Genomic DNA, 21,960 nt, shown 5'->3' on the forward strand with positions numbered 1-21,960 from the left:
CAACTACTAACACATGGCCTGTGAAGAAAAGAATAATGCCATTTTGTTTCCTCTTGCGCAATAACCCTCCACTGGGCAGCAACCATTTCTTGTCTCTGTAGCAGAACCTCCTCCCTTTTTCACTCACTGCCCAGAGTAAATAGCTATTACTTGGATAATAAAGCCAGCTTCAAGATACTTCCAAAAATGTTTCTGCCTGTCTTAAGAAATGATCCTAATCAGTTTGCTAATAAGCAGAAATACTTTGGAAGTTGAATTTGTTGTCATAAGTAGCCAAAGAAACATATAAATCAAGCCATGACAGAGGAAGAAACAATACATTTCTTATGTTTCTAAAACATTATGACTGGGATCACAGCTGTACTATGTTGGACCATCATCAAGAGAACAATGTCAAACACTGGACTTCTGGGTAATTTCCATAAAAATAACATTTTGTTTAAGGTCAGTAATTCCTGTGGAACTTGGGAATGATTTTTGTTGGCTTTTTTTTTTTAAGAATTGAACTCTAACACCCTCTAGGTACCCCTCAGTCTAGAAATACTATTTCATTCAATGCTTGCTTGCAAGCACCTCCTGAGGAGAAACTCCAGTGCATGAAAACTGGCATTCTCTCGTCCTGGGAAGCTTTATGGAACTTAAATTAGGCTACATAGTCAGGGAAGTTTTCTATTCAATTTTTGTTGTTGTTGTTGTTTAGTTACCTCACTTAAGTCAGCTCTGCAAATACATAGTGTAGCCATTGAAACCAACAAAAAGGCCTGGGGTCTGTCTGTAGAGATCTTACCAATACCACAGTATTCCTTAAAGTGAAAAGAAAAGTGAAATTGATATATCAGTGGATCAGTTCAGCTTAGAAGTAATAGTTGGCTGGTTTTGTTCCATTCTATATGCCTCAAATGACTTGATAGCTACTTTAGCTTCCTCTGGACTCTCATTTTCATTAACAGTTCTACTAGCATTTGAAAATTGGACATGTATTTTGTCAAACTCAACAAGGCAAGGTTTGGCCTGAAGTGATTGGAAGGTTTTGTAGATATGGTCTCATGGCAAAGCTATTCACGGCATAAAACTATTAATCCAAAGGGACTACTGTGACCTAGTATGCATATGAAGTATTAAGAACACCACTCCCTGGAATTCTGTAACCTGAGCATGAGAAAAAAGGAGCCAAACCACTGAATTCAATATTTGCAGCCTGTTTCAGGACATGAAAATATTTTGGTTCTCTCACACAAATAATTATTCCAAAATGCTTTCCTCCATAGTGCCTCCTTGTAGGTAGACTGATTTCAAGTTTGCATGGCTCTGGGTGTGGGGTAAACTTTCAAGATCTGTCTCACTTCAAAGAGTAGTTGTTTCCAAGTTTTCATTTATTATGAATTTATTTGGGTATAAATAATTTCCTACTGGTACATATGTGTTAATGCATCTTACCAAAACCATGCCCTTAAAAATTACAAATTTTATGTAAAAAAAAAAAATTCACCTGACCAAAGTTAATCCCCTATTCTTAAGGAAATAGGAAAAAAATGTATCTAATTTGATGTCTTGGCAAAATATTCACCAAAACTTTTTGTGATTATCAATACAATTGAATAAAATTTACTGTTTATGCTGGCTCCACATGGGATACAATATGCCTACTCACACAATACCTTTACAAGCATGTTGATGTCACTTGAAAAACTACCTAATGAGCCGGGCGGTGGTGGCACATGCCTTTAATCCCAGCACTCAGGAGGCAGAGGCAGGTGGATCTCTGTGAGTTCGAGGCCAGCCTGGGCTACCAAGTGAGTTCCAGGAAAGGCGCAAAGCTACACAGAGAAACCCTGTCTCGAAAAAAAAACAAAAAACAAAAAACAAAAACAAACAAAAAAAAAAAAACTACCTCACGATATGAGTATGAACTAAAACTATACTACACACCCACTTCAAGGTCAAGAGCCTCCGTGGAATTCAGCATATATCTGAGAAATAACTGCTTGACTGATTAAAAACAAAATGTTCCTGTCCAAAATGTAACTTACACCATAGCAGTATCGAAAGATTGTATTCAACCCACCCTGCACACAGAGAAATTGTGATACAAATTAATTTCAGTTTGTACTAAAATAAAACATAATTATTTTGGTATGCATCATGAACTCTTATTTCCATATTTGTTATACAAATCAATTCCCTTCTCTTAGGTAACATGCGAAAAACACCACAGCTTCCAAATATGTAACTGCTATTTGTAAATGTGAATATAAAATAGTGTCTTAAATATAAACCAGATAAATGTACATATTAATAGAGCTTTCAGATGGTAAAAATAATGCAAGTTTTCATTCAATATGCATAAGTGACTATCATATAAAATAAATCCCTTAATTCTATTAGACATAAAAATTCTATTGGTTTGACAAAAGCCAGCTTAAACAGTATATATTTGTTATCTATGAGTATAATATATACCTTGAGAAAAAAACTGATATTTTTATAAGTTAGAATAACCAAAGAGAATGTAACTAAATAAAATTTATTAAGTGAATGAATGTCCTTTTATTTCAGGAAAAAAAGGAAGGGAGAGAAAACGGAAAAAACTCAATAAAGAAGAGAGAAAGGATACAAGCTCTGACAGCAAAGGCTTGGAGTCCAGCAGAGAGAGCCCCGAGCCACGGGAAAACAGAGACAGACAGCAGCCGAAGAGAAAAGCCCAAGAGAAACCACAGAAATCGGTATCAGTCAGCACTGTACACTAGAGGGTCCCGTGAGGTTACTGTAGACTCATGATGCTGCTATCTCAACCAGATGCCCAGGACAGGTGTTCTAGCCATTAGGACCACAAATGGACAACACATCAGCTACCGCTCTGTCTAAACAACATTCCGAATAGTTGCTATATTCTTCATACAAGCATAGTTAACGGCAAAGAGCCAAATGTTCAAAGAAGGGATACTCTCAGATGGTTATCTTACATGCTTCTGTGTATTTTTAAAAGATGAGAAAATTTGTACATAATTATCAATAAGCAATAAGCTATCCTCAATGTAATGATGATACCCAGAGAAGAAACATCTTTTCCCTGTAAGAATTATTCTTCAAGTAATTGTCTTTAAGAAGCAAAAGATAATTCTGCAACTTCAAAGAGACAGTGTCCCTCCAAACAAAGGTCAGGGGAGAGAAACATCACTCCAAGCACAGGGTGGATTTGTCCAGATCTAGTGAATGCTCAGAATTAAGGCCTGGCATTTGGAATCCTAGAGTTTATCATCCAAGAAGCAAGTGTTTTTAAGATTATTTCTATTGCCCTCATCCTGTACTTTTGCAAGAAACTGAGTGTGCATAACAGAGTTAAATAGACTGTGTGGGATGGGAGTAAGGCAAACTGTGGAAGAAATCATAGAGGTGGAGATTATCTGTGCTTTCCAGAACTGTGAAGGGTTGTGATCACCTGGAACAGGTCTCCAATGTTAGCACTGTGTGGTTGATCATCTGCTACACCTCGATTTATATAAGTCTGTAAACATGTACCTGTAACTTTCTTCCAAAAGCAAAACCATACTTATTAGAAGAAAATTCTGACTTTATAGAAAACAAAACTAGTGTGAGGAGAATGTGACATGTTTGCAAAAGTGTGTATTTTCTTTCTTAAGGAAGGAAAAACAATTTTATTACCTGCTTAAGGGTCCACCTGAAACTAAAGGGTTACTACTTTCTAACAAGGTGTATCTAGTAGGGGAGAAAGCCACCACAATAAATATATTTGTTAATAGTTTTTAAAGCTTGGTTCACTTTGTTTTATTGGGTAAGAGTTAGAGACTCAAGAAGAATTCTGCTCTATGGATGACCTGTGTCTGAAATGATTGAGAAGATGAGATTCTCAGTGTTTCCTCTTTAAATGCACCATTACCTGAGCCAATGGAAACTTACTTATGGGATGCTAGCAGATATTTATTAATTTTTTCTTACCTTAATAAAAAATGTATTATGGGCACATGAGCCTACATAAATGATCCCACTGCCCCCTCTCCTTCATTTCTTAGAGATGAGCACCTTGTGTGTTGATCCCTCCTACATCTTCAACATTTAGCTTTTCTTCTCCATATTTTCTCAGTCTGTGGATCTCTTTGGGGAACTGGAGTCACCCTAGCAGAAGGTCTCAGCCATGTTTGCCCAGAGGACCCAGCCAGTCTGGAACAGAAGGAGGGATCTCTGAGTGTGCAGCACAGACTCTCATGACCTACTTTAGCCTTCTGCGGCAACAGGAGGATGTGCAGCCACTCTGTGTACCATGCTTCGGGCCCTCTCAAGGTCGCTTCCTTCTGAAGAAACCACAATGAGTCGGCCTCCTACCTGTCTGTCTCCGGACACCCTTTCTTCACCAACTCTATTGCTCATATGGGCTGCTTGGCTTCAATGGTTTCCCACTTCTCTTTTCTCCTTGTAAGATATAAACGTTTTAAATAGTTTATTACTGTTTCTTACTCCGGTGTTTCTTTTCTAGATTGCATGTCATACACTTACAAATCAACTGGATCTATACCCTCTATTTAGGAGAGTTTGCATTCAATCTTCGTATAAAATTCATGTTACCCAAGGGACCCCATGCTCCAGAATTATGTTAAGTAGAACTATGTCCCCAGTTAAGAACTTTTGGATGTATCAAACATCGTAACTGTTTCAGTGTTATCTTATTGATTGTGAGTCACACTCAATATTTTTACATATATTTCTCTTTATCAATATCTTTGCTCTTCCAACAACACTTCCCAAGGTCTAGGAAAAGGATACAATCCATCAAATATGGAGCAAACAGGCAAATTATTGTCATGTCTTCCCATATGGCCCTTTATACCACAAAACATTTATATCTTTGATGCAACACTTAAATAAAAGTACAAGAGAAAACAAGTTACAATTAATATTAATCATACATTAGATAGAATATACATGAAGATATATGATAACTTCTATTAATATTTTAATCTACTCTGGTCGATCCTTAAGCATAAGAAATCATATAATATTAAAATAAACAGCCCTCCTTGAGCAAAGTCTCATTCACTGTGCATCATAATGGGTTTCATTGCATGCCCATACATTTTTCACCGACTGTGATGGAAAACTTCTTCCACTCACCTTAAAAAGCATTATTGATGGTAACAAATATCCAAGAAATTCTTGATCTAGAAATAGAATTCAAGGAGTAGAACATCACAAATCTGTCAATACCCTACTCATACCCTTGCCCTTGTTTCCAAAGTCTACCCATCAAATTCCAAAGTCTAGCTTTATAACTATCCTATCACCAGAAGGTTTAGGTTATAATCCTAGGTCTACAGCCATTGGTATTAACACCTGGGGTCTCCATTTTTTTAGTGCAACAAGAGAGAGAGGGATCTGGGCCAGGGAACATTTAGCATTTCTTCCACTTCATGGCAATGCTCCTAGTGAATCTTCACTAGTAAGAATGTTCTTTTGAAATGATCCTAACGCTGCTTTTCACAAAAGTGGAAATATATACTATGGAGTAGACTGAACTTCACTGCTCCAATGTCATGGAAATATGACTGACTAATGCTAGTGTTATTCAAGTACTAAAATAAATAAGAGAGGGAAGAAAAAAGTGTATTAAATGGCTACTGCCAAAAATAGAGGCTGGTCCTCACAAAATGAAGAGGAAAGAAAGTGGAGAGTAAGTGTCATATTTGCACATAGATAGCCAATGTTAATGCCTGAATTCTGCTGTTTATTGGGTTATAATTCTGTAACCCTGGACCAGCTGTGCAGCCTTTCACAGTCGCCATTCTTTCTGGCAAGAATATAATGAGAATAAAAAGACTCATGACTCAATAGAAGAATAATTATTCTGTAGACAAGTAAATTTCAATACACACACAAAAAAAACAACTAGTGTCTACAAGTCAAACATGTAAATACATTTTATTGTTTGATTAATATATGGAATTCCAGAAAGTATACATGTGTAATGATTACCAGAAATAACTATAAGTACAAGAGTTGTGGAAACAGCAGTAGTAACTCAAGAATGAATACAAATTTGCAATTTGCCTTCAATCTTTAGAGCAAGAAATGATTATTCTAAAGAATGCGCACATTTTCTAAGTAGGCATAAGTAGAGACACTCCATCTCTCATATAGTTGTATTTCAATAGCAAAATGATCGGCTAAATTCTTTCTCAGTAGTATTGCAACTGCCTTTAGACAAATTAAGGAGGAAAGAATTCATTCTCAGGCAAATTTATTATGGGGTATAACTTCTCATATGCTACGGGAGTATGTGTGGAATTCATCTTCCACACAAAGGCTAATTAAAGTCGTTGGTCAGATCAACTGAGAGTTCCCATGTTAATTTTCTTTGCATATATTCACTGTGCATCATAATGGGTTTCATTGCATGCCCATACATTTTTCACATGTGTACGTGATGTATTTTGATCACATTCACCCTCCATTACCTGCTCTTGTCCACCTCCTATTCTTGCTGGACCTTTCATCTTCATAAGTAGGTCCACTTCTGCTTTTATGTCCTTCCGGTTGGTTTTATTTTGTGAGGTACACAGGCACCTTGCCAGTAGCTCTACCATTAAAGAAAAATGCCTCTTTCTGCCTCCTTTAACAGGTTATAAATCCAAAGATAAGGGTGGGACCCCATGATCTCTCCTTCCCCAGTGACATGCTGTTGAAGAATGCAATCGCATGCAGATGGGCACAGAAAATCACAACTGCTGGGAGTTTTGGAGTGCCAAGAAGCTGGTGCTCCACAGCTCCACCCCTTCCTTCCACTCTTATATTCTGTCCACCTTTCTTCCATGATATGCCATGAACTTCAAAGGGGATGATGTAAATGTCCTATTTATCACTGAGCCTTCAATAGTCACTCAGAATATTTTTCCATTTTAATCAATGATAACCTATCTCACTAACCTAAGAGAGTAGTTATATATTCCAATGTTTTTATTGTTGTTTTGTTTGTTTGTTTTTTTTAGAGAAAAGAAACAGCCAGATCTCCTCTAAGGTAGACAATAATGTTCTCAGTAAGATATATTATGCAATTACACCCAAATGCCTCTAAAGAAGTTAGTAGTGTCCACATTTCACAAACAAGAGGCTTGAGGCACGGAGAACTATGTCAAAATCACATGATGATAAGCCTGGAAGTCATTCCCATCTCAGGCTAACTCTAACCTCTCTTCATTATAGTCTTTAAAGCCATTTAATTTTAGTTCCAAGATTGACTATAACATGTCATGATCTAGAATCTACCTCATGAAGAAGACTGAGAAATTCTATTAGAGGAATGACCCAGGATAAGACTTACCCCTGAACCAGACCCCAATATATATGGTTCCTCGTGTGGTAGGGTAATAAGTGAACGCAACAAGAAGCAAGAAGACTAAAAAGGAGAAGTGAACATCATGTACCATTGGGGGAAAAACAAAGATCAGGCCAAAGGAGACGAGCAGGTTGGAATCCTTGGAAGGCCTCCAGCTTTTGCAGCCTTTTATGCCTCTGGAGCAGATCTCAACTCAGTTGTTCTCTGTTTGTTCATACAGTGCTGACCGTCACTGTCACCTTTTTCTTAGTTCTCATGCAGATATGTAGAAATGCAGAAATGGATCTTCACTGATGGAACAGCAAAGCAAGCTCAAAGAATTCCTGGCTGTCTTTCAGACACCGAATACACATGTTCTCATGTTCACGAATCCTTGCCAGTTCATCTATTCCATGTAACAAAGAAAGAAATGAGGGTCAGTGAGAGACGGGGAGGAAAGTCAGAAAGGAGTGAAAGAGGAACTCCATGACAGCAGTGACTTTTATTCCTAGCCATGAAGACACAGGAATAAGAGACCCTTAAGTAGTACAATTATCCCATTCTCTAGGAAATCAATGGCATAAGCATTTCAGCAAACGGAATTACAGGACCATAAAATAATCTGGCATATAAACAACTTCAGTATCTGTAGTTGTAAGCAAGGAAAATTACTCAAAATGAAAGAAAGTAAGGCAGCTTGGCAGATAAAGGTGCTTAGCCTCAAGCCTGACAACCTAAGTTTGACCCACCCAGAACCCGCAGAGTGCAAGGACAGGACAGACTCTTGAAAGTTGTTCTCCGACTTCCATGTGTGCCTAACGGCATCTGTCCTCCCAACACACGTGTGTGTGCAAGCACACACACACACAAAATCAAACAATCAATGAAAAGAGATTAATTTTTTTTTTGCATTTACCTTATATTATTTTTATTTTATTTTATTTTACAATATAATTTAATTAAACGTTTTTATTCTTTGTTTTGGTTTTTTTTCTTTTTCAACATAATAATTTTACTGATTATTTGGGAATTTTAAACAATGCATCCTGATCACACCAGACTCCCGTTCCTCTCAGGTCCACCCTCCCAGCTCTGTGCCTCCCCATCCCCCCAAAAATACACCAAAGACTCATAATAAACTTTTATTTGTAAAGATGGAGAACTGGCAAATGTCAGGAAAGGTTTTAACTTTCGATGTTGAGCAGATTGCTTTCCTACTCTGTTCCTCACACTGCTGCCACACTGGGGATTTTATTCTTGGAGGAAGTTATTCAGATCCTTCCCCAAAAGGAGTTAATGGAAGTGCTAATGCCTGAGGTGAGCACTCCTTTGAGAACTCAGCCAATCCCTCAGTTTGCTTTCTGAAGCTACTGGCCTTGGAGTTGTATTAAGAGTGTCACAAGAAGAACAACTGCAAATATTGTGACACCCAAAAATAATAAAACAAACTCTACTAAATCTTGCATCTTGAACCGGAGTCGTTTCTGAGTCAGTGAGTACTACCAGATGTGGTCTTCCCAGGCCTGCTTGGCCCCCAAGCTGCCCACCATCTGACCTCCAAAGAAGAAAGTCTCTAAAGAAGACAGATTTCAAATGCTTCAGCAAAGCATGTTTCAGATTTATCCAAAGCAGCAATGGGTGTAGTGTAGGATCCTAGAGGAGATACAGACAGGTAGGGTCACTTTAGGGAAGTGAGTCAGTTTCAAGCTGGGAACTCTGTGTTCTTGAATGCCGGTTTCCTTTCAACACTGTAGTTTTACTCTGAGGAAAGGAGAGCAAACTACAACAACAAATAACAGTTGCACTTGTTGACTATGGAATATTGAGAGAACAGCCTGCTATGTCCTCATAAAAGGGTTACGAAAACACTTCTGAGCTATGTATACAGAACATCTAATAGACCCCAAAATGGTGTTATTTAGAGAAATGAAGAAATTTTTTTAGAGCATGCTTGTCTAGGATCTCTAGATAGTCCAAATTTATGTCATCAGATCCATCATCATTAGAACAGATCATTGGGTCACAAGCATTCTTGAAGGTCTTGAATATTTGCTTCCATGCCTATCTATACCTTTCCCAACATCGCTCCCCAAGAAATCAGCCAAGTGGATAACAGATAAAGACTAAATTAACAAGGTATAATTAGGAATCAATAAGTTATAAAGTAAAATTGCTGTAACAGGAATCATTTATTCCATGTTTAGAGTAGTTACTTTGAGACAGGAATATAAAATAAGCAAATAGATGCACTTTCCATTCATCAGAAAGGCACCATGTAAATAAGTAAGCCAAGCTGGTGGCTAGATAGATTCTGTCATCCTGAATGTATAGCAAATTACTGACAGTGTTGTGACACCCTGGCTATCAGACTAGATTTGAATATTCTAAAAGTATTATCAAGTCTCTCAGTGGGGCTTAAAGGCTTGTATTACTTTGTAATACCTCATATATCGCACCTGGCATTCATAATAAATACTAATGCTTTCTATTTAGTACAAATAAAATAAAAATATACTGTTATTTTTCAGGTTGATTATTTCTTTTCTTTTTTTAAAAAAATAAAGTATTAGTACCTAACTCCCCTCCCCCCCAAAAAAATACCAGAAAAGGAAAATATACACAGTTAACTAAGTACAAATTCACATAAATTAAGAGTGATTTAATGATCAACTTGAAAGAAAGCTTTTGTCTGTAACCATCAGCAATAAGTTCCTGGTCTGGGCAGAAAAATCCAGGTCACCATGCAGCAGTGTTTCAAATGACCAGAAACTAAACTAAACCCCATCTTGAGGAGCATTCAGCCATGAAGTCCCCAGTTATAATGGCTAGCCACAGGCTGTGTGTGGGTCGAGGGGACTCGTTCTGAGAGTGAGACCATTTCAGTTCCTCAGAGAAAAAGTACAGGTAGATATGCTTTTTCTTTTGTCAGCTAGAAATACAAGCACCAAAAAAAAAAAAAAATGTTAAATATAAGAATACTTCAGGAAACTTCTCTTCCCCCAGCTGCCTCTAGAAGGGAGGAAGTAGCGGGCTGAAGAGGGTTGTGAGAAGTGGAGATCCCCACAGATTCAGCCTCCTGCAAAGGTCTCAACTGGCTCTACAGACATCAATGAAACGCTAGGGAAAGTCCCCAGCACTTCCCCAGCCTTCCGCGGATCTCAGATTCCAGGTGCCCTGGGCCCCTTAGCTGGGTTTCTTTTGAGGAAAACCAAGCACACTGTGAGGGACAGAACAAGGTGAGTGAGGAAAAATGAATTAGTGTTGCTTTATAGTATAAAAGAATTGTTGAAATAAATGCTATTCAACATGAACTGCCAAAGCAGCCCTGTGTTAGTCAAAGGAGAGAAATGAAAACTTGGCTGACCTTCGTCTTCTGCCGTCATAATATAACACTGTTTAGTTTGCCACGCACAGAAGGGAAAGAGAGTCTTCCCTCTACTGGTGTCTCCAGTCACTTTGATTGACAACTAGAGACATTTGTTGCTTCTACGGTCTCTTGGCCTAAGTGTCCTTTGAGAAACATCAGTGTTCCAGGCGACATACAGTCAACTGCTCTCTATCCATATGCCTTGAGAAACTCCATCTACTCCAGTCTCACCTCTAAGGGCAGCCAGACTCAGAAGCAAACGTGTCTAGTCTGTCATCCACCCCACCACGGATTTCCCCCATTTCCCCTGCCAGGTAACAGCTCCTTGAGCTCATTTCCCACAAGGTGAACTTTACAAAACTTCCACTATTACAAACACAAACCGAAAAGGACAAAACAGACTTCTCATAACAAAAGGAAATGAGGGGTAAGAGGAACTCACTGGAGGAAGCCAGACATGCCGTTTCTCTGGTGCTGTGTAGCTTAGCCCACACCCAAAGTAAATTGTCTTCACTTCACGAAGCTGTCTCTCTATAAATAAACTCCCCGATGTATCTCTAAAACATGAACATCTTGGACTGTCATAATAAACATTGCAAAATAAATACGAAATAACATCTGGAAGAAAGGCTTTGCACGCAGTGGGGTGAGAGGGGGAGCTGACGTTTCTTAGTACTGCTAATAGAGAATGGATTTCTTTCTTTTCTTTTCTTTTTTTTTTTAATTTGAGGAATGTTTTCCACTATTAATCAAAGCCAACCAAAGAGTGAATTGGTTTTACTTTAAAATCTTAAACTATCTTCTCACAAGGTAAGTTAATATGGCAATATGTGTTAATTCTTTTGTTTTCTATTATTTGTAATCAGTATAACAGGCATCCCTTTACTAAGCCAGTTCATTTAGATAGGAAAATGGTTTATATTTAGCTTTAATTATTCCTATACTTAGCATAAAGGAAAACTATGTCTTCTTTTTCTTTTTTGGCTAAAAAAACCCCCACAAAGTCTCAAGTATAATGTGTTAGCAAGGCACAGCATGTCTATTATAAGAGGATATCACTGTGATTATGGCATTAACCCCTTCTCATCACAGTAAGTGAAAGGAGCAAGTTTCATGGACTTCCTGTACGCATTCACCTGTGTGTAGTTCCCCCATTCAATTCATGTTTTTAAAGAGACACGATAGATAACCAACCTCCTTTCCTAGGCAAAATAATTACACAGATGACTCCAATCGCTCCAGGTAAGTTTAATAAATATATAGACCCTTGTACCTCAAACCATTTTACTTACTTTATGTAATGCTCTAAATAAGATCTTTGTACATGGTCCATTAGGCATTATATCTCTGCTATCAAAGGAGCCAAAGCACTAGAAATTGATATAATGCGTGAGTAAATTATAACACCTCCTCAAAATCATTACGTCTTATTTATAACAACCAATAAAAATTAAAATGAGGTTCTAGAGTGAAGGCTCAGTGGATAACAGCACTTCTTGTTTGGCAGGAAGACCTCCTGTGTTCAATTCCAAACACCAAACAGCAACTCACAACTGTCCATCAAGTGCAATTTTGGGGTTCTGACACCCTGTTCTGACTTCCGTGGGCACCAGCCATGTACAGATATGCATGCAAGCAAAACACTCACATACATAAAAAACTCAAATCTGAAAGAAAAGAAATAAAAATGGAACCACTCCCAATTTATTTTCCCTCATTTATTTCTTATTCCCAGTCACAAATCTCAATATTAAAATATATAGATATATACTTGTTATATAGCAATATTTGATTTTTGTAGAAGTGTTTTAAAAGCGCATGTGTCTCTCCTTCCACAGAGTAGCATTTGGCAGAGAAAGATCATTTAGCTGAGCCTGAGATGTGCTTTCATCTGCTCATTTGCTCACAGTCTGTTCCTAGTGACATATAGTTGTGTATTTCTCAGATGTTCCAAACCAAATCAGCACAATGAGTTTTACTTTAACATTTTTTTTCTTTTAAAGATAACAACCATTTAGCCGGGCGTTGGTGGCGCACGCCTTTAATCCCAGCACTCGGGAGGCAGAGCCAGGCGGATCTCTGTGAGTTCGAGGCCAGCCTGGGCTACCAAGTGAGCTCCAGGAAAGGCGCAAAGCTACACAGAGAAACCCTGTCTCGAAAAATCAAAAAAAAAAAAAAAAAAAAAGATAACAACCATTTCATCCAGTACTCCATACCTTTGGTGAAATTGACCTAATTACTATTTGTAGGTGGACTGCATACAGCCTGGCCTAAATTCCAGATTCCCCTTCCACAGATGTACCCAAAGAATTAGTTGCAATAAATTTAAAAGGATCATCCTGATTTTTTATGATTAATAATTTAAACAAAAGCAAAGATGGATTCATACTGTTAATTTCAAGAGGAGTGTTTTCATTTTGCACATGCTTCTCGGGGTAACACAGAAAAAATATAACCAGCCAAAAATAAATATTCCATAATTCAACAGAAAAGAAGGGAGAGGAAAGAGGGGCAGAGAGGAAGGAGAGAAGAGAAGTAGCAAGCGGGGACACCACCAGTCCTTTGTGTGTGCCTCTTCACAGGGTCCTCCATCCACCCCCTGCAGAGAATTTGCTCATCTGTTCCTCTTTCTCTCCCAGTTGGCCTGCCTCATCTGACTGCCTCCAGGGACAGCCAGATGCACTTCTAGAGAAGCTGCCAAGATGAACTGTCAGATGGAATCGTTGGAGAACATGGGACACCAGTTGGGGTGAGGGGCTGTTGGGTTAGTTAGTGGGAAAAGCACAGGCTTTGAGAACAGGGAGACGTGCAATTTAAATCTCTCTACGGTTGACCCCGCAACACTGGAGAAATGTCTTAAGCTCTGATTCTCGATATCTCCACACACAAAAGGAACAAATTATTACAGACTGCAGAGAGTTACTGAATGGGATAACAAAATAAAGAATGTGGCATGTGCAACACAGGATAGGTCCTCAGTGAACTGCTGCTTGTTAGGTTTGCTATGAACATTGTTTAAAACAGAATTTTCAAGTCAATCTAAAATAGAAACACACAAATATATATGGACACATACATACATAGAAAACACACATCTGTATTCCTTTCACATCTACTGATTGCCAGGCAACATGCTTGGTATTCCTGATGTAAGCCCATAAGACCATTTGTCATCTTCCTAGATGAAGGAGCACACATTTATATCCATATGCTATTAATGTGTTTTTGCTGATGTGCATAATGGTGTGGTGGTCAAGAGGAAAGAGGCCTTCACCCAGATGTGGATGGAAGAGAAGTCAAGGATGACTGCCCGTGCCCTGAACCTGCTCCTCAAATTTGACTAAATTCTCTTTGATAGGAAAGCAAAGTAGAGAAACAATGGACTGGGTGGTGCAGGCCATGAGAAGACATATTTTAAAAAAGGGAATTTGCTCTTGGAAGAATTAAAGACTCTGGGAAGAAATTTAGGAGGTATGCAGACAGGGAACCAATGACAAACAGCCTTATATATATGAGAAAGTTCTTGAAAACAGTGACGAGGTTTTGTTTTGTTTTTTTTTAAACGTTTATGAAAAAACAATGGCATGGTTTCTTTTCTTTTTCAAAGTATTGTTTAGTGGAGATGAACAAGTGGATTTTGCTAAGAATGAGTCAAGACTGATGAGCAACAGTTTTGAACAGTGAAGTATAAAATAATAGTCAAATGCACAATAAATGGAGATTGAGTCAATGTAGAAAAAAGATGAAGGAAAGGACAGACATAAGTAACCAGTGAAAGATACTGGCCATGACACATGACATCCAGTAAGAGAAAGAAGGCAAGCAAAATGAATCCTGTGTTTGAAAAGGGGGTGGGAAAGGCCAAGTAAAATTAACAATATTAAAAGTAAATAGGTCAAAAACCAAGCAAATGATGATACAGAAACATTAAGAATATCAGTAAATCAAATATTACAATAAAATCAAGCTATTTAAGATTGACATGTCCACCTGGATTTGTCAAGATGATAAACTTTCATGAATTATTTCAGTGAAATCAGAAGGCTAGAATCAGGGTCATTTTATGTTGAGAAAGGAATCAAACTTTAAAAAAAGGCAGATGTGGAATGAAGGCAACTCCAGAGAGAAGCTCTGCAGTTAGTGGGTAAGAAAGGAGACTCAAGGCCAGGCTGCATTATGGTATGATTTACTTAGGTCTGCTCTACTTTTGGTGGTGGTAGTGGTATTGATGGTTATTTTGGGGGGTGTTACAAGTGCATTTATTCAGCAACAGTGATACATTTGGAATTACAACACAGTGGGTATAATCAGATTATTCTTTGGGCCACCAGCTCACAAATAATGATACAGCGACTTCTTATTAATTATGAAAGCTTGGCCTAGAGCTTGGGCTTGTTCCTAACTAGCTCTTACAACTTAAATTAGCACATATATTTTTATCTATGTTCGTTTACGTGGCTCAGTTACCTTTACTCTGTATTGTCCATCCTGCTTCCTCAATGTCTGGTGGGTCACCTGCCTTTTTCTTCCCAGTGTTCTCTTTGCTTGGAAGTCCCACCTCTCTCTCCTGTCTAGTTATTGGCTGTTCAGTTTCTTATTATACCAACCACAACAATAGATCTTCACAGTGTACTAATATCCCACAACATTTCCCCCTTTGTCTAAATAAAAAGGGAAGGTTTTAACTCTAACACAGGGAAACGGTATATAATAAGAACAATTATTGAGTTCGAATTGCAGTACGACAGAGGAGTGGGCGCCGGGATCTTGCTGTGCGTCTGGCTGGCCTCGTCTCTTTCTCTCTTGTCCAATCTGCAGCAGGGTCCGAGATGGCTGGCGGTAAGGCTGGAAAGGTCAAGACAAAGCGGTTTCCCGCTCGCAACTAGCCGGCTTGCAGTTCCCCGTGGGCCGTATTCATCGACACCTGAAATCTAGGACAACCAGCCATGCATGTGTGGGCGCAACCACCGCTGTGTACAGCACAGCCATCCTGGAGTACCTCACCATAGAGGTATTAAAGTTGGCAGGAAATGCATCAAAAGACTTGAAGGTAAAGCATATTACCCCTCGTCACTTGCAACTTGCTATTCGTGGAGATGAAGAATTGGACTCTGATCGAGGCTACAATTGCTGATGGTGGTGTCATCCCACACATCCACAAGTCTCTGATTGGGAAGAAAGGACAACAGAAGACTGCCTGAGGATGCCTGGATTCCTTATTATCTTGGGACTCTAAATATTCTTAGCTGTCCAGGGTCGGTGATTCTGTGGACTGTATCTCTGTGAAAAACACAATTTTGCCTTTTTGTAATTCTATTTGAGCAAGTTGGAGGCTTAATTAACCTTCCAACCAACCAAATTTCTGCATTTGAGTCTTAACCATATTTAAGTGTTACTGTGGCTTCAAAGAAGCTATTGATTCTGAAGTAGTGGGTTTTGATTGAGTTGAATGTTTTAAAAAAAACTGTTGGGATTTTAATTGTGATGTAGAAGTTATAGTAACAAACATTTGGTTTTATACAGACATTATTTCCACTCTGGTGGATAAGCTCAATAAAGGTCATATCCCAAAATTAAAAAAAAAAAAAAAACCACCTTGCACAGCCTTGGTGCAGTGGGAAGGGGCTTGGACCTGCCTGGGCTCAATGTGCTCGGTTCTACTAACTCCCCATGGGAGACTTCAATTTAGGGGATGTGAGATGGCTTGGGAAAAAGGGCTGGGGGTGGGAGGAGGGAGGAGGGGGGATCTGTAAATAGTATGTGGAGTGAGTAGAAAATTTCTTAATAAAGAAAAATGAAAGAAAACAAAGAACAATTATTAAGTAAGAAATACATTCGCAATGTACAGTCCATTAGTATTTGGCAAATTCAGAGAAAATACTCCATTATCTATCTTACTTTTGTGAGTCCAAAGTTTTGTACCTGATTTACTTTCTATCAAAACTACAGAAAATTGTAACTATAAATGTCTAATCTTCAAGCCCACCAGAGACCTGAAAAGGCTCTAATAATATCTGATTAAACAGGAAGTGCAGAACAAGCAACTTCCAAAACTAAGAAATAACAGAAACATTTGGCTGCCTGGAGAGTCAACCTAAGGTTCCCCTGCAATGTTGGGACATCCATCTTTGGCCTATGGTCCTAGAATATCTGAACACTTCTCTGTGAAGCGGGAATTTTGAAGGACTGCCCTACCTTGTCTTGGCAAAGTTTGGCAATCTCCTTCTTTTGTGTCCTGCTTGTCCAGTTTGTACAGCATTCTGTCAGCAGTCAAGGCAAGGAAAATTTCTTTGTCCAGTGGCAACTTTGCCAGAAATAAAAGCAAACTCCATATCGAAGTTCTTTATTGCCATCATCCTCTTTTAAAGTGAATTGGTGCTGCCAGGAGCAGACATGTCTCACTGTCACAAAAAAAAAAACACATTTTAAATGTCACATTCTTTAGGTCTCTGAAGTGTTTGAAGACTATCTATCTATTTAAAATATATCTCTGTTTGACTTTGAAAACATACCTAACATGACTATAAGTTTGATTGTTATAGATGACTAACTACTAACCTGTATTTCTTGATTATCCTAAATAGCTTTCTAGGACCAGGAATTTAGATTACATTGTTAAATGAGCTGTGTAGGTACAATACCTTAGACAAGAATAGAGACATATATAGAGAGTATATCAAAAGTAACCTTACATTTGTATCAATATATAAAAAATCCATACCAATGTAAAATAATTGAGAACAGTAGTTGTTTTTTAGTTCAAAAGAAGACTCAACAATCCACCCTTATATCCAATCATTTCTATACTATATTCCCCCCTTTTCTCTTCAGAAAGAGATCTCTGAATCTAATCTCCTTTGCTCAGCTTTTTCCCATGACCATGACCAATAACAGCTTGTAATCAACACCCCTAAATGATGACAACATCCATAATTCAATGAATGACCCCAAACCACCCCCACTTCATCTCTTGGGAATGTGGGCATCATGTTCTCTGGACTGCTTCCTATTATCTGGGGGTGACAGCATCTTTGGGGAACCCTGAAAAAATTGGGGTAATGGTCAAGTCCTGAGAGAGTTAGTTGTATTACTTTTTTTGTTTAGTCTCTGTGTGATGGGAAAATTCAGAGTTTGTTTGAAGTCTTAGCTGGAGTAGTCTATAAGGCTGGGCCATCTCAGCTAGCAGCTTTGAAGTAATTTTGGATGCAGAATTTTGAGGAAACAGCAAAGGCATTCAGAAAGACTGGATTACCTAAGCTACTTGTCTTCATTGGTGCCTGGTCCTTTTGTTCTGAAAACACATAAACTTTTAAAAGTAACACACACACACACACACACACACACACACACACACACACACACACGTCTATGTGTGTGTGTGTGTGTGTGTGTGTGTGTATGTATGTGTGCATTAACACAAGTAAGGAATGCGTTGTATGCACAAATCAGCTAAAGATGATTTTTTGTTTTATATTTGAGCAGGGAAAAGGCATCTGTTAACTTTATAAGTTTGTTTGGACTGTATAACCAAACCTCTATCCATACCACATGAAAGTTTGGCATGTAATAATAAGTCATGAGGACTTTGTAACCAACAAGATTTATCAAATCTCATCAAGTCTCAGAGATGTTCCCATAGTAGAGGGATCACCATATGCATTACCTCTTCTGTAGTCTTTCTTGGTTTCCTTCTTTATGTCTGTAGCCAAGATTATCAGAAGGTCTCCCCCCAACCAAATCTGATCTTTATTAATTTTGAAGAGAACCATAAATTTTGTTTCCTGTGGAAACAAAGGCATAACCTCTCCCCCAATGCAATATATTTTTTCATTTTCATTTTGAAGTTAAGACATTCTTAAAATATATAGGTTGGTTTAATTTAGCAGTTTCCATAATCCAATGTCTCCTGCTTAGCTATTGGCTGTTCAGCCTTTTATTACACCAATCACAGCAATACATTTTCACAGTGTACAAATATCCCACAGCAAGTAGGGGAAAAAAACCTTTCTCAATGTTTTCAAATGGGCCTGCATTATAAAGAAAGAAACTTGACCAGAGCATGTTAGCCTATTAGGCAAAGGAAAGAAAGGAGTAACTTTCTTTCTTTTTAAAGATGCTTTAATTGAAGTCGAATTACATCACTTCTCCCTCCTTTTTCCTTCCTCCAGTCCCTTTGAGTTACCCTACCTTGAACTCCTCCCATGCCCCCTTCTGCTCAAGTCAACAGCCTCCTTTTCTTTTAGTACATTTAACTAAGCAGACAATTGTTAGAATTATCCTAACCTGTGACAAGACTAAGGTACAACTAAAACTATGAATTGTGATGGACAAATATCAGTTTCAACAGTATTTCCATCTGACTTGCTCCAACACATCTTTCCAACCCTGTTTGTATTCTCTGTAACACTTAACAATTCCAGTAAGAAGACTCCTGCTCTTTCTTTTACTTGACTGTCTGATTTTCTAAACATGCAACTGAAAATGCTACTCCACTTTAACTGTTTTCCAACTACAATATCACCCTCCTTAGCACTTAGGTCAAAATTTTCAACTTTTAGGCAATACCTCATACTCAACTCATAGCCAGAAACTTAGAAATACTGCAGTCCCTATCTGGGATTCTTTATATCTAGTGTTTAACTTGGAGTGCCTGTAAAAGCCAGGAAACAGAAAAAGGTTATTTGGTGTTTGGGATGGAGGATGCCTTAAGAAACCAGAGTTAGTAGAACATAGGTAACATTAAAATAGGAAAAAGAGCAGAAGGTAGAAATATTTGAGGAGAGGAGAACTACTATTGTTGTTTAGGTATGTGGTCATGGCATCAAACTGCCTTCTAAACATCTATGATTGTATCCATAAGCAAATGCTGTTAGCCTTAATATCCACTGCCATCATGAACTCACAGTTGCTATGGTTACCTGCACTGTTTGTCCAAGACTTGACCTGTCAAATAGCTAGCCATGGATGGTGGAGAAGGTCATGAGACTGCACTCTTATCTGCTGAACTATTGACTGATGGATTCTGGGAGAGGGAAAGTCATTATCTTCAGTGTACCCACTGTCAAGCAGAAGGTTCCATATTACAGTTCCATTCCTATGGTCACTCTGATGACTGTTTAAACTCAGTGAATCACAAAACAAACCAAAAAGACATGAACATGAAAATGACCTGTAGAGAAGAGTGGATGTTTGATGGGTGGGTGGGAGTTCAGATCAATCAAGGGTGGGAATAACCAGTGCGAATTGTATACATGTATGAAATTGTCCTACAACAAAATTAGTTTAAAAAAACTTACATAACCATATCAATTTCTACTCATTGCATGTTACCTTATAAATGAATTGTAAATAAAGTTAAAAGAGAGTATTTTAAATATGATATGCTATAAAATGTAATATTATAATGGCATGAATATCAATCTAAGGATGCCATTTCTCACTCCATCAAGTTACAAACTAGAATTTGCATCAGGAGTTCAAATCATCAGCAAGAAGAAAAATTTTGTGTTGAAATCATTACCCAGTAAAATATTTTACTAAAACTTTAAACACTTGAATTCTAAATCTCTGCTCTATATTTTCTGCTTTTTCAAATACATCCAGTAGCAGCCCACTGTATGCAATTCTGTTTAATTCACCTTGTTATATTTTGTAGCAGCTTACAACTCTTTTATACATTGGCGTGATTTCAGCTATTCAATTAAAAACGGGATGTTTTATTAATGTGCTCAGCTGCTGACACAAAGCATCTTGTGCTTTTCATATTCAGCAGAAATGCAGCTAAACTCTCTCTCCATTAACTTATTTAACAGCTAAAAATAGAAGCCTAATGCAATGTTTATAGTACAGATCTAGTGATAAATATAGAATTCTAGTTTTCTGCCCAATGGAAATTCAAGCTGGAGTAAAAGGCACATCTTCAAATTTCTTCTGAGTTAGCAGTAGAAAAAAAAATGGTTTCTTTCTAGTTAGATACTAATGTGTGAAATCATACACGAGGTCAGAAAAGTCATTTTCCTTGTCTGTGCAACCTTTGAGAGAAAAAAAAAAGAAACTTGAATACATTTCAGCACACACACACATACTCAAAAGCAACTGACTTTAAAATTGCATTATTTTCCAAACATATTCTCCTTATCCTAAGTAAGGAGTCAGCCCCTAAAGAACAAGTGGAAATTCTTCAACTGAGAAGTTGCCTGTGGATCTATGACAACATTCTAAAAATAATGTGAAGCTTTGGATATAGAAGCAGGAAACCCAGACTTAGCCACGAGAGGGGGTAGCACAGGAAGCCTGACTCACAGCAGTGTCCACACCTCGGGCTACGCTTTCTCGTGGTACTTTCCTGCTTGTGGCTCTTGTTGCTGCTTAAGGCTGTTACAATCATATATTAAGAAATCTTCATGGAGTTATATTTATCAAAACGCCTGGCAGAGTTCTTCAAGATATCTTTATTAATAATACTGAGAGAATCAGCTCTGAAGAGCTGGCTTTGTAAGGGATGCTAGTCAAATATCATCACTGTCAATTGCAAGTTGCATAACTGTATGCAAGAATCTGTCCTTCAACCTGTCCATTACTTTCTTCTCAGTAACCTAGACAGAGCTAAAATAATGAACGGTTCCTTCAATTTGAAACAATAAGGCAATGCAAAAGGCATTAATATATGGGATGAGAAAAATCAAAATAATAAAAGAATCACAGGGGCTAGAATGATAGATTGGGGACAAATAAGAAAGTCATGGCCCTCCATTAAAAAAAAAAAAAAACTCACATAAAAAAGGGATTAAGAGTAATTGTCATGAACAACGATTATCCTGTGGAGATTTTAACTGAGCCCAAGTTTAAAAGAAGAGAAAAAAAGCTGACGTGATATCTAAAGGAGCTAACAAAGACTTGGGTAGTGGGTTGCTTGCTGTCTTGGGTATAGGGACTGATATTCCTACCTCAACATCAGGTCCTGGGAACTATCTCACCTAAACAGCATTCCTGAGCTAGAATTTCTTCAGAGACACTATAATAGTGTCCTTAAGAATTCACTGAGAATTTTTAAAAGCAATGGCCCAGTTGTGTCCTCAAACCACTACCTGACACCTCAAGGTCACATCTGAGCTTTATCAAGAATCAGGATTCTAGAGAGTTGGGTGCATCCTTGGGAGGGTCATGGGTTTCTCAACCTAGAAGACACATGCTGCAGTCCAAGCGGGAAACTGGGAGAGAAATAGAAGTGAAGCGCAGACAAAGCAGACAGGAAGCTGCACAGATTAGG

At 38.1% G+C, this 21,960-nt stretch overlaps 1 protein-coding gene and 1 pseudogene across 1 annotated transcript in view; both read left to right on the forward strand.

Moving 5' to 3' along the window:
* Positions 1-3,769, forward strand: part of Rspo3 (R-spondin 3) — an 85,487-nt gene extending 81,718 nt beyond the window's left edge. The window contains exon 5 of the mRNA XM_028868329.2: positions 2,557-3,769. Coding sequence (XP_028724162.1) covers positions 2,557-2,747 — 191 coding nt within the window. The 3' untranslated portion in view covers positions 2,748-3,769. The remainder of the gene's footprint in view (positions 1-2,556) is intronic.
* Positions 3,770-15,374: 11,605 nt separating this feature from the next.
* On the forward strand, positions 15,375-16,264 carry LOC114692525 (annotated as a pseudogene).
* Positions 16,265-21,960: the final 5,696 nt, after the last annotated feature.

The sequence above is a fragment of the Peromyscus leucopus genome, chromosome 8a (genome assembly GCF_004664715.2).
Source record: "Peromyscus leucopus breed LL Stock chromosome 8a, UCI_PerLeu_2.1, whole genome shotgun sequence".
NCBI lineage: Eukaryota > Metazoa > Chordata > Mammalia > Rodentia > Cricetidae > Peromyscus > Peromyscus leucopus.